The sequence below is a fragment of the Coregonus clupeaformis genome, chromosome 36 (assembly GCF_020615455.1).
Source record: "Coregonus clupeaformis isolate EN_2021a chromosome 36, ASM2061545v1, whole genome shotgun sequence".
Lineage (NCBI taxonomy): Eukaryota > Metazoa > Chordata > Actinopteri > Salmoniformes > Salmonidae > Coregonus > Coregonus clupeaformis.
Window position 1 is genome coordinate 1697160 of NC_059227.1, and position 14161 is coordinate 1711320.

At 43.0% G+C, this 14161-nt stretch overlaps 1 protein-coding gene across 2 annotated transcripts in view; it reads left to right on the forward strand.

Moving 5' to 3' along the window:
- The window catches only part of LOC121552410 (utrophin-like), a 204582-nt gene that overhangs the window by 61463 nt on the left and 128958 nt on the right, over positions 1 to 14161 (forward strand). Inside the window, exons 1-2 of one of the 2 annotated variants that reach the window (XM_041865329.2) lie at positions 583 to 2080; positions 7436 to 7608. In XM_041865329.2, the coding sequence (XP_041721263.1) occupies positions 2030 to 2080; positions 7436 to 7608 (224 nt within the window). In that variant the 5' untranslated portion in view covers positions 583 to 2029. Of the gene's footprint in view, positions 1 to 582; positions 2081 to 7435; positions 7609 to 14161 lie in introns of those variants that run through there. The other variant, XM_041865328.1, reaches the window with a different exon arrangement.

Here is a 14161-nt window from a genome sequence, read left to right on the forward strand (position 1 = left end):
GGAAAAATACATATATCAATATTTTGATTAGGTAAAGCACACTTCAAAGTCTTCTTATGAATATTCTGCATTGTATCATTGTTGTTTTTTCTCCCATTGGTAGCCATCCGTGTGTTGATATGGGATGCACACAATATGTCTGTCCTGCTGTTGACTCTACCTCTTTATGTAGGCCTACACACACAGAGGCAAATAGACTGAACGTATCCGTACGGTTGTAGTTTCAAAGCTAAAACCCCCAAACCTCCTAAAGGGCCAATTAACCCCCAGCCACTTATTTTCTCTTTTATTCTTTTCCTTTTCCTTCTCTCCATTCACGTGAGAGCCACGTTTTCACCATCCCTGACTCTGTTCTGCGTTTCATGGCTCTCTCCCCCCTTTTTTCTTTCTCTCCCTTCTTTCTCTCTTTTCACAACGCTGTCTATTTTCCACTTCCTCTTCCCCCTCTCTCCCTTGGTTTGGGCATTTCTCTTCCTAACTTTTTGTCCACTTGTTACCTCTGCTACCTCTGTCCCCCCCTCTCTTTCTGTGCCAGTAGAGGCCTCAGGAAGTGGGTGGGTGCTGAGTTAGTTTTAGCGACCTGAAAACAGGGAGAGGGAAGAGGAGGAGGTTTAGAAAGGGGTTCAAATAATAAACAGCTGCTGGAAAGAGCCAAGCCACTGGTCGGAGTGAAGGAGAGAAAGAGAGCCGGAGCGGAAGAGAGGGATACCAGCTCGGAGGTAAAGAAAACGCTGAGGAAGGAAAATAGTTGGTACTCAACTCAAAGGTTCCTCAAAGCAGTGTGAAAGAGGAAGAGAGAAGAGGAAGAAAAACTGCTCCCATTTCCACCCTTCAAGGAGATCTGCACTGGACAGAAACTTCTCTGCAGAGCTCCATGACATAGAGGCCAGCTTGCCAGACTCTCTCTCCAGGATCGTGATTCTGATCAGGGGCTTCTCTCCCTGGACACGTGGCCTGGGGCTCCAGAGGAGAAGGAGACATTCTTTCACTAACTGGCCCTGCCTTGGCTGTGAATAGAAGGGTGTGAGAGGGAGTCCAGGCTGGGGCAGGGGGCTGGTAGTAGGGCTAAGACTGCATGCCTCTGTCTCTCTCACACAGTGTGAGAGTATGTGTGATGTGTGTTTGTGTTTCCTCTGCAGTGTGTTAGCATTACCTTAGCAAGCGAGGAATGAGAGGTCGGCAGACCATGTGCCTCTTTGTGTTGCCTCCTTTCCCCTGAGAGAGTGTGTGTGTGAGTGTGTATGTGGGCATGGATAGTGTTTTTTTATCTGGGTAATTGAGAACAAATGCTTGGCCCTACCCCGGGTTGGAGTGTAAACCGCTTACTTAGTGACCGGAGAAGCAGTGGAGGAAGGGAGAAAAGAAGGGAAGGAATATGAGGAAAAGCTTGAACACTTCTTCAACCCCCAGCCCCTCAGTCTTTCCACGTCAGTCTACAAACCTCTCTTGACAGCACTTGGATAGTTCCCTCCAGTCTCCAGACCTCCACACTGACCCCTGGAATTCTACCCCAGCTCAAGGACTTCATCCCCAGCCTACAGACCACCTCAGACAGCCTCTCACCTCCTACCTCCAGGACCCCCAGCCTCAGCCCAGCTCTCAGGACATCTAACCCCAGGCTTGAGACATGACAGCAGGCTAGCCCCGGCTCCCTTCTTAGCCTGTGCTCCATCGAGGAGGATGCTTCTACCATGTAGCCGAGCAGGGCGAACACACACACTGACTCACACACAACGGCGACAAAGGGTGTGTCAAGTGTGTATGTCGCCTGGTTGGATAGCCCGAATTGATGTTTTGAGCGCTGGATTTAATTGTATTTGTATTTTGAGAACTGGATTCGACCATATTTGGATTGGATTTGACTGTGTTTCAAGTACTGACCTTGACCGTGTTTTGAAAGCTGGATTTGACCGTAACCACTGGAGGACTACCCTATCCCCTGTGACCCTTCTGTGCCTTTTGCCCTCTGTGACCTCAGAGATGATGTAGAGGTGAGGGGGAGGGGAGGAGACTCATCCTGGAGCCAAAGATGATTGGCTTGAACTTCAGCTTGCAGGAGCTGCTCAGGAAATTTGAAGAGGTAGATTTGAGATGTTTGAGATCGATTTGAGCTCCTATTGAGACAAACTGATCGGAAAGGTTGTTTATTTTTGATGCCACAGATGAGAGCCCAGTCTCATACTAATTCACTGTAGTCTCTGTAGTCAAACACATGAAGGTCAGCTCACCTGTTACTGTCAGCCAGAGAACGTCACCTCTCTTCTATCTAGACACTCTGGAGAAAACGACTGTCTCCCTCTTTTCCCTCCTTCCCTCCCTCCCTCCCTCCCTCCCTCCCTCCCTCCCTCCCTCCCTCCCTCCCTCCCTCCCTCCCTCCCTCCCTCCCTCCCTCTGTCTGTGTAGTATAAAGTTGGGCAATCTGAGTGAAGTAGGTTTATGAAGTATGAGGAGTAATTATTGAACTCATTAAAGCTTTTATCACGGCAGCAACATTATTAGAGTGCCCAGAGCGTGGAGGGGTACAGCGTAACGCATGGGGAGACTGAGATTTCTTAAAGTGCTCTGGTCTCAGATGTCTGGAACCCTGTAGTGCTTTATTATTGTCTTCCTAGAGGTTTTGCCACTTCTGGGTTCAATGTGCATGTGTGTGTCCAGTATTCGTTTACCAAAGCTGCTAGTTGATAAACTAACGTTCTGACAGCTCTTTTAGTTTCCGTTGTGTGTGTGTGTGCCTGTGTGCACTTGTGTGTGTGTGTGTGTGTGTGTGTGTGTGTGTTTGTCAGTCAGCCATTCCTCTGATAGGTACAGCTCTAATGCCTTGTTCCTCTCCAAACCAAAATATGTGTAACATTAGGCCCCCTGAGGACAGTGTCTGTTGTCTGAGCTGCTCACAGCCAGCCAATCTCCCATTCATTACTGGGTGTGTGACAGGGACAAATCCATTATCCACTATCCATATGCTGTTGCTGTTGCTCTGTGTCTGAAGAGCGAGAAAATACATGGCTTTGGTTGATGATGTGTTTGTGCCACAGCTATCATATGGACATGGCTAATCTATTCCTAAACACAGTGGAGGTATTGTAATGTTTTTTGAGTAGTGGTTCAGCCATGGAATATCTTGAGGAATGGCTCTGTGTGTGTGTGTGTGTGTCCTCGCTGCCGAAATTGCAGCCATATGTGACCCTCATCTCCAGTGTCCTCGTAAGAATATCGCTGAAAGGTGTGTGTGTGTGTGTGTGTCTCGTTATGTGTTTGTTTAGCCCCCATGAGTACCTCAGCTTGGGTTGAGGAAACATGTTTGGCTTTTCTCTCTCCTTCATATTTCGTCCCTCTCTCAAAGTAGCCATTCACGGTGGTAGCACTTGTTTAAGTATGCATGTGCCCGTGTCACCACTCAATGAGAAAGCTATTTCATTGCACTAGTGTGTGTGTGTGTGTGTGTGTGTGTGTGTGTGTGTGTGTGTGTGTGTGTGTGTGTGTGTGTGTGTGTGTGTGTGTGTGTGTGTGTGTGTGTGTGTGTGTGTGTGTGTGTGTGTGTAATCCAAGCATCACCTCGGCAGCAACTTCCCCTGGAAGAAAAAGTGTTAAAGAGCAAAATCACTTTGGGAATGAGCTGGAACACATCCAACTGACTCACTGGCACAACGTCTCTTTCTTTCTTTCTCTCGCTCTCTCTCTCTCGCTATTTCTCAAACACACACTCTTTCTCCCCCTGTTTCTCTCTGAATTATCTCTCCTTATGACCTTTAGTAATTAGTTTTGTGGTGGGGAGATAGTTTACTATGATGGAGAGAGAGAGCGAGAGAGATTCATAGTAGGGCCATTCACCTCTATCCCTTGTGAAAATAACTCTCCTTTACCCTAGGCTAGTTGAGAATAATCTGCCGCTTGTCCAATTACAGTTTTTTAAAATTGCTTACACACTAAAATTAAAACTTTCCCACAATTAGCAAAACCTTACACTCAAGGAGCAAAACACCGGCCTAGATTTGCACAACTGTAAGCACATTGTCAGCTTCACACTTTTTGCAAAACATTACACACAGTGATTTGCAAAACACTAAACACACTTGTATGCATTTGACACAGAAATGTATCATGATGTCATTTCCTTGCAATTTCAAAGCAAAGGCTTTCAAATGAACACACCCATGAACCAATTGGTTAAACACAGCCACCAGGTGTGCACACACACTGGTGCTTGATTGTAGACACACCAATCAGGTTTAAGCACTATAAAAAGGCAACAGGTAAGTTCACCTGTCTTTAAAAAAATGGACGGTGTCAGAGGAAGAGGAAGAGGGATAGGGAGAGGAAGATCTGGAGGAGGGGTAGGACATGCACAAAGAAGAAGACAACCAAATCTGTGTAACAAAATGTGTGCTACAATTGTGGACCATGTAATAAACCACAGACTAACACTGAGGGAGGCTGGACTGAGAGTACAGTCTAACCTAAGAAGGTACACGGTGGCATCAATAGTTCGGACATTTCGTCAAGAGCACAGGTGAGAAATGTATCTTCTGTCAACAGAAAATCTATAGCTTACTGCATGTACTATATCAACAGTTTTGGTAACTATTCCTGTATCATTTTACAGTAAGCTACATGTATTTTGTTTGGCCAACATAGGTTTGAACGTCGAGAACACCAAGGAGGGAGGGGCCCCATATTCACACAGGAGCAAGAGAGAGAGATCATAAACCTTGTTTTGGCCAATAATGCAATCAGACTTAGAGAAATTCAAGCCCATATTGTCAATGATCACCGAATTTTCAATAATGTCCAACAGGTCTCTCTGTCAACAATAGCACGTATCCTTAAAAAACATCAAGTTCTGATGAAACAACTGTATAAAGTGCCATTTTAAAGAAATTCAGACAGGGTGAAAGGCCTGCGGTGTGAATATGTGGTGGTACGTTTTGTTCACTGACTGTATTATTGTGTACTGCACACATAACCTTTTTACTGTACATGTAATTTTACTATATAGCAGACCTACAGTAAATTGATCTACACAATGTGATCTTTTGCTGTATTTCAGAGAGTTTTGCAAATGGATGCGGAGGAAGTCCTGCATGAGTTTATATACATTGATGAGGCTGGATTTAACCTGACAACAGTGAGAAGAAGGGGAAGAAACATCATTGGCCACAGGGCTATTGTCAATGTACCAGGGCAACGTGGGGGTAACATTACCCTTTGTGCTGCCATTACACAGAATGGGGTCCTCCACTGCCATGCCAACTTGGGTCCTTACAACACTGACCTCATTCTTACATTTTTTGACAGATTACACAATATTATCACAGCAGCAAACCAAAGGGACCAGATGCAATACATTGTCGTCTGGGACAATGTAGCTTTCCATCGTTCTGCTCTGGTCCAAAACTGGTTTCATCAACACCCACAATTTACAGTTCAATACCTTCCACCATACTCCCCCTTCCTAAACCCCATCGAGGAGTTATTCTCAGCATGGCGGTGGAAGGTTTATGATCTCCGGCCCTATGTCCAGATGGCCCTCATTCAAGCTATGGTGGAAGCATGTGATCAAATTGAAGCAGCATCCATACAAGGGTGGATTCGTCACTCCAAAAGATTCTTCCCACGTTGCCTTGCAAATTAAAATATAGCCTGTGATGTTGACGAGGCCCTGTGGCCAGATCCAGCTAGACGGAGAGATGTTTAGGTTATTTTTCTTTTTTATTCGGTACTGAACTGTATATGTAATTCATGTTACAGTATTACTGTAAGCTTACAGTACAATGGTACGTTCAGTAATACTGTATGAAAACTGGAAAATGTTTTGTTATGAATGTTTTGTTGAAATGTTCAGTACTAACTGACTTGAGTACATGAAAATAAATAAATATTTTCATTAGTCTGCACAATTGGTGTCATGTGGTGTTGGTGAATTTATTTTTACACTTTCTCTGTGTAAATGCTAAAAGTGTTTTAGGTTGAGCACAGGAGTGTTTAACTGATTCAAACAGAATCAGACCATATGATGGTTGGGTTTATGTTATGACAACAAAATAAGGTTTTTATAAGACATTGTATAGTTTTGACAAAAGTGTTCCATTTTGCAAATGATCTGAGGTGTTGTGCTACTTTGGTGTAGTGTTGTGCTAATTGTGTGAAGGGGTTTGAAAAACCGGGCCCTGTTTTCAAAATTGTGCTTAAGCAATTGAAAAAAACTGTAATTAGTTTATTTTCTAACGCTTCTGCATGGAATTATTATGTTCTCTTAACCTTTTATCTTCTACCTAGACCCTAGGACAGAGCTCTCCAACCTTGTTACTAGAGTGCTACCCTCCTGTAGGTTTTCACTCCAACCCCAGTTGTAACTAACCTGAATCAGTTTATCAACCAGCTAATTATTAGAATCAGGTGTGCTAGATTAGGGTTGGAGCGAAAATCTAGAAGATGGTAGCTCTCCAGGAACAGGGTTGGAGAGCCCTGGCCTAGGACCTTCCATGTGAATGACAGGGGTTAGACATTGAGTATGCCAGACAGACAGGCTACCACTGTGTGACGTGTATTCTAGCCTTTCTGAAAACATACTCCCAAAATACTTGACCTAATGTCACATGTTGTTGTCACGTGTAGTCATGTGCAGTCAGTCACCAGTCGGCCATGCCTGTTTGTGTGAAAGGGATGGTTTGCCTGCTTTCTGTTGGTGCTTAGCTCTGTATGCATGGCAGTTTGGCAGTATATGAGTACACTGTGTGAGCTCTTTTAGTGTGTGTATCTGTTTGAGTGTTCATGGTGTGTGTGTGTGTGTGTGTGTATATGTGTGTTTATATGTGTGTCCTTTTCTCTCCCACTTAAAAATGGCCTGAGTTTACTGAGAAATGGAGCAGTTTGACAGGATCCACCTCTTGTGTCAGCCTCTGGTGGTACACACACACACACACACACACACACAAACACACACTCACAGATGAGTCACCACACACATTCAAACACACTTCCAAATTCTTAATCTGTAGGGCCCACATAGAGTATTAGTATGGAAACCCGCAACGCTTGGTTAGGGTGTGGAGGGGGTTTCGAATGAATTGGTTCTCTATTGGGAGGCAGAGGAGTTTGGAAAGAGTTTATTTTCCAAGAGTCCAGAGTAACTAGGGTACGTTCGAAAAATGTTTAAACTGCTGCCTCTTTGCTTCGCTAGCTCTCCCTCCAGACATGCCTCTGCAGTTGCACACACTGCTAGCACACTCATATGGCTCTCTCTCCATCATCATCTCTCTCTCTCCCTCCCCCCCTCCATCCCCACCATTGTAAAGCTAATAGAAAGTGACAAGCAAAGTATTTTGTTGATTTGATTAGACTTTTTAATGATGTGTGTGCAGCTTTGAAGCTCTGTATTTTATGTAACACTGTAATAACAGACTTGTTCAAACTAAAACCTCTCTCTGTTTCCCTGTAGGATATCCAGGCAGAGATCGATGCCCATAATGATATCTATAAGAGTGTGGACGGGAATAAGCCCAAGATGGTCAAGGCCCTGGGGACCTCTGAGGAGGCAGTGTTTCTGCAGCACAGACTGGACGACATGAACCAGCGCTGGAGCGACCTCAAGACCAAATCTGCCAACATACGGTCAGTACCATAACACTAAACAACACATCTTTGCTGACATATTACGGTCAGTACTGTAACATACTGATAACTTATGGTCAGTACTGTACAGACCTGGGTTGAAATACTATTTCTCAATTACTTTTACATACATTTCGAAGTAAGTATTCTGATTTTTTTGTTTTGTTGTAAAGACAAGTATCTGAATATTGGAATGTATTTGGAAATACTCAAATACACTTACTCAAATACACTCCCATGAATTTAACACAGGTATTTGAAAATAGTTTTTGAAATCATATTTGAAAATGCTTTCAAATAGTAGGCTATTTATAGGAAATTATTTTAAAATACTTTAAAATACTTCCAATAGAAGTAGTTGATTCGGGCCACATGATATGAAAGTAATCAAATACACAGAAAATAAGTATTTAACACTAGAACAGCCATAGGCGAAAAATCTGCAAAAAACAAACAAACGTCCTGCTCCTTCCCTGACTTTTCCTAAATATTTGTATTTTACATTGCTCAGTAGTCAGAATCTTTTAATCACAAACAGAAAAGTATTTAAAGCCTGTTTACCTGTTTTTTTCACACCTATTCCTACCTTAACGGGCCAAGACAAATGCGCTGTAGGACATTGGTAACCAGCCAGGCGCTAATGTGTTTCTCTCCTCACTGAATGAATGATGTACAGTGGGGAAAAAAAGTATTTAGTCAGCCACCAATTGTGCAAGTTCTCCCACTTAAAAAGATGAGAGAGGCCTGTAATTTTCATCATAGGTACACGTCAACTATGACAGACAAAATGAGGAAAAAAATTCCAGAAAATCACATTGTAGGATTTTTAATGAATTTATTTGCAAATTATGGTGGAAAATAACTATTTGGTCAATAACAAAAGTTTCTCAATACTTTGTTATATACCCTTTGTTGGCAATGACACAGGTCAAACGTTTTCTGTAAGTCTTCACAAGGTTTTCACACACTGTTGCTGGTATTTTGGCCCATTCCTCCATGCAGATCTCCTCTAGAGCAGTGATGTTTTGGGGCTGTAACTGGGCAACACGGACTTTCAACTCCCTCCAAAGATTTTCTATGGGGTTGAGATCTGGAGACTGGCTAGGTCACTCCAGGACCTTGAAATGCTTCTTACGAAGCCACTCCTTCGTTGCCCGGGCGGTGTGTTTGGGATCATTGTCATGCTGAAAGACCCAGCCACGTTTCATCTTCAATGCCCTTGCTGATGGATGGAGGTTTTCACTCAAAATCTCACGATACATGGCCCCATTCATTCTTTCCTTTACACGGATCAGTCGTCCTGGTCCCTTTGCAGAAAAACAGCCCCAAAGCATGATGTTTCCACCCCCCATGCTTCACAGTAGGTATGGTGTTCTTTGGATGCAACTCAGCATTCTTTGTCCTCCAAACACGACGAGTTGAGTTTTTACCAAAAAGTTATATTTTGGTTTCATCTGACCATATGACATTCTCCCAATCCTCTTCTGGATCATCCAAATGCACTCTAGCAAACTTCAGATGGGCCTGGACATGTACTGGCTTAAGCAGGGGACACGTCTGGTACTGCAGGATTTGAGTCCCTGGCGGCGTAGTGTGTTACTGACGGTAGGCTTTGTTACTTTGGTCCCAGCTCTCTGCAGGTCATTCACTAGGTCCCCCCGTGTGGTTCTGGGATTTTTGCTCACCGTTCTTTTGATCATTTTGACCCCACGGGGTGAGATCTTGCGTGGAGCCCCAGATCGAGGGAGATTATCAGTGGTCTTGTATGTCTTCCATTTCCTAATAATTGCTCCCACAGTTGATTTATTCAAACCAAGCTGCTTACCTATTGCAGATTCAGTCTTCCCAGCCTGGTGCAGGTCTACAATTTTGTTTCTGGTGTCCTTTGACAGCTCTTTGGTCTTGGCCATAGTGGAGTTTGGAGTGTGACTGTTTGAGGTTGTGGACAGGTGTCTTTTATACTGATAACAAGTTCAAACAGGTGCCATTAATACAGGTAACGAGTGGAGGACAGAGGAGCCTCTTAAAGAAGAAGTTACAGGTCTGTGAGAGCCAGAAATCTTGCTTGTTTGTAGGTGACCAAATACTTATTTTCCACCATAATTTGCAAATAAATTCATTAAAAATCCTACAATGTGATTTTCTGGATTTTTTTTCCTCAATTTGTCTGTCATAGTTGACGTGTACCTATGATGAAAATTACAGGCCTCTCTCATCTTTTCAAGTGGGAGAACTTGCACAATTGATGGCTGACTAAATACTTTTTTCCCCACTGTAAATGGATGAGTATGCGATAGAAACTGAAATTGTGCACGTTACTTCACAATTGAATATGAATTAACTGAATGATAAGGAGGGTGAAGAGGGTGATTTAGAACAATAGTGTAATGATGATGAAGAATTTGTCATTGAAGGCGGTCTAATTATTTTATTAAGAAAGGCTGAAAATGGTATGTAATCTCCCCTCGGCGAGATTAAAATAAGACAATGCAGGGTCGATACAATCAATAAATGACTCTTGTTTTCATATCTTTCCATGGATATATTTCCACTATTTCTTTATGCAATTCATTCTTTACATTTATGTTATACATCAAGAGTTGGCGCTGATGTTTATGGCAAATTTGACCGCGTGCCTTGCGGGTTGATATCATTCTCTTTTACATTTTACTTTGTAAAATATGTTACAGGACTGTTACTTACTATAACTTGATTACTAATCATAAATATATTTCCACAAATATTTATTTATGCAATTCATCCTTTATCATTGTTTAGAGACTGGGTGAGTTGAAGCAAATGATGCCAGTCAGCCAGCGCAGCTAATAGCCCATCGAAACTAGACCTAAACTATACCAAAACTAATTTCACACATAATAATAGAATTAGCCTAAGACATGAATAAATTGACAATAGTCTGATGGGTGACAATATTATCAATTGTCAAATTGTACATGACGAGATGGGCGTAGCTTGGAATTGAGAGGCAGGGAAAGGAGCACCACTTTTTCAACTCCTCCTCCAGAGTCAAATGCAGGTAAGACATTTTGATTTCTATATAGTATCAGAAAGAGCAGATTCTACAGTTTCTACTTCAGTCAAATAACTCTCAAAATTCAAGAGATGAGCTCTATTTCAAAATATAAGTTTTTCCAAGAATAACCGCGCTGTCCAAGCATAAAGCACGTGAGCACTGGTGGCAGCATTGCTCAGGCTACTAAGCAAAGATTAGTAACATAATACAACTTAAAATATGCTGTTCTGTTCTTTTGAAATAAATTGTCTTATTTCCATAATGTTTCTTAAGACTTGCCATTAGTGGTTTTTCGTTTTTAAATATAAAAAATACAGCAGGGATCATCAACTAAATTCAGCCACGGGCCAATTTTCTACTTGAGCGGATGGTCAGGGGGCCAGAACATAATTAAAAATTATTTGAAGACTGCAAATTGACCGCAAGAAGCCCAAACATATATAATATTTGACTAAAACATAATAATTTCAAACCTTGTGTAGTGGCTTCCTTTCCTCTTTACCATAGCCACTGCCCTAGCCTGAAGCGGGGTTGTTTCGGACGCATACAGTCCACACTCAACGTTTCCAAACGGCCAAACATTCAATGAGATCCAGGGATATAGTGCAACAAAAAATGTTTATTCTTCTTATCTAACAAAAAGGTATTCTCCAATCAACTTAAAGCAGAGATTACTTGAAATGCAAATACATAATATAATATGACCTGTCTGTATTTCTGTATGTCTATATGGTCAAAAACTATACCGCTCCCGCATCTAGCAAGGACTCCTCCCCCGAAGGCCCAACTTCCCTGCCTTTATACTAACACAATTAACACAGTACAATGAATGGGCAAGAGGGGGGCCAAAAACTGAGTTACACTAATAACAAATGAATATATCTCAATCCAGTAAATAAATCATAAAGGTACGTACCTAATATTTCATCATATACATTAATATTTAATATATTTACACAAATGTACATGGAGCTCAGTATGTTCAGTCTTTTATACAAAATATGCCCAAATCGGCTCTAACATACCGCCCCTAATTGTTGACTGCACTGAATGCACAACAATTACTTAATATTCAAACGTAGAGCCAATACAAAAACATTCTATACCAGAGCACCATTACAGTTCATAGCTATATACAAATATACAAGGTGCCATATAGGAAAATAGTCCATAGATCTCAGTCTGAGTTGAAGTGTAAAGGTGTTCAACTTCCAAAAAATGTCAAGAGTTTGACGTCCACAAAATGTATGACATCAAAGAATGTAAGAGTACGACATCAACGAATCAGAGGTGCACGTGATTCAAAGATGGAGCACTGTGTGTGTGTGTGTGTGTGTCTCACTTCGTCGCCTCAAGGAGCAGACAGAGTTTATTGATAGGTCTCTGTGGGATATTGGTCTTAGTCTTAACCATGACGCTCCGGACAAGACCTTTGGCCCCTGGCAAAGCCTTCACCACACGCCCCATTAGCCAAGAGTCCCTTGGGGCGGTGTCATCGACGATGACCACAAGGTCACCAGGACTGAAGTTTCTCTTAGTTTTGTTCCACTTGTTCCGCTCCTGCATAAGTGGAAGATACTCCCTGATCCATCTCTTCCAGAAGAGGTCAGTGATATATTGTACTTGCTTCCATCTCCTTCGTGAGTATAGGTCACTTCTCTGGAATAGTCCTGGTGGCAGGACTGGCTTTGCTTTCAGATGAAGCAGATGGTTCGGAGTCAGGGGTTCTAGATCGTTAGGGTCATTTGTTACAGTAGTGATTGGTCTGTCGTTCATAATCGCCTCAACTTCACACAAGGCTGTCTGCAAAGCCTCATCATCCAGTACTTGCTCTTTAAGGACTGAATAGAGGATCTTTTTCACTAGTCGGATCAACCTCTCCCATACCCCCCCATGGTGGGCTCCAGAGGGAGGGTTGAATGACCATGTCACTCCTTCCTTCAGTAATTTATTTTGAATCTTGTTGTGATCCAGCTCTTTCAGAGCTTCTCCTAGCTCTCTGTGTGTTCCAACAAAGTTGGTGCCATTGTCTGTTCTGATACTTGTTACTGGGCCCCTTCGACAGATGAACCTGCGCAGGGCATTGATGCAGGAATCAGTATCCAGATAACTAGCAACTTCTAGATGGACAGCTCGACTCACAAGGCAAGTAAAGATCACATCATACCGCTTCACATGAACGCGGCCTCGCTTCACCTCTATGGGGCCAAAGTAATCTATGCCCACATGGGTGAAAGGCGGCAAATCAGGTGCTACCCGATCTTGTGGAAGGTCAGCCATCTTCTGTTCCCCAGCTCTAGCTTGCATCCGCCTGCAGAAGACACAGCTCTTAAGGATCTTCCTTGCTAAGGAGTTGGCACAGGGTATCCAATATCGCTGGCGAAGTCTAGAAAGCATGTGACCTCTCCCAGAGTGGCCAACCTGCTCATGGATGTGGAGTAAGATCAGTCTGGAGATGTAGGAGTCTTTGGGCAGGATCATAGGATTCTTTAGTTCCGTAGGCATAGCAGCTTTGCTTAACCTTCCTCCTACTCTCAGAATGCCATTGTCAACTATTGGATCAAGCTTACAGATTGAGCCGCTTCTCTTGGCACATTGTTTTCCTTTTACAACTAGTGCAATTTCTTGTTTAAAGTGCTGTCGTTGCTCAAGTCGAATGATGACCTTTTCTGCTTCATCTAGGTCATCTACAGACAGACTTTCTTTTCCAAACGTCAGTTTGAACTTGTCAATTTGTTCCTTCAGTGAGTTTGTCAGACTCTGATCTGATCCTGGATCAGTTTGGGTGAGAACTTTCCTTTTCTGGCTTAACTGTAGTAGAAGTCTCTTCAGTTTCAGCATCCAGGCAACTGCTTTCTTCAAGCTGTTCCATGTTGAATAGTACTCAATCAGTTTGCTGGTCGGACTCTTTTCTTCCACACATGTACTGTTTACGATGACGTCTTTTCTCACCTCTGGATCATCTGGAGGGATGGAGCCAAGCTCCTCGGGGACTTTCGGCCATTGTGTTTCTGTTTTCTCCAGGAATTCTGGTCCTTTGCGCCATCTCTTTGAGTTCAGGAAAGTTTCAACATGTAATCCTCTTGAGGCATCATCGGCTGGGTTGTGTTTGGAGTTCAAATACCTCCACTGTTTTGCTTTCGATAGGTCACGGATCATAGCAACCCTATTAGCCACAAAAGTATGGAATCTCTTGGTATCGTTGCGGATGTATTTTAGCACCGACTGGCTGTCTGTCCAGAAAGTTGACTCCTCAAGTTCAATCTGGAGCTCCAACCTTAACATCCTGTCCACTCGCACTGCCAATGTTGCTGCAGCAAGTTCCAGTCTGGGGATCGTCATCTGCTTGAGTGGAGTCACCCTTGATTTCCCCAGTATGAATGCGATGTGGACCTTTTCCATAACGTTTGTGAACCTAAGGTAGCTTGCCGTGCCGTAACCTTGTTCACTTGCATCACCGAAGTGATGCAGCTGTGCGGTCTTGATTTGACCAAAGTTCTCCGGCATCATACACCTGTT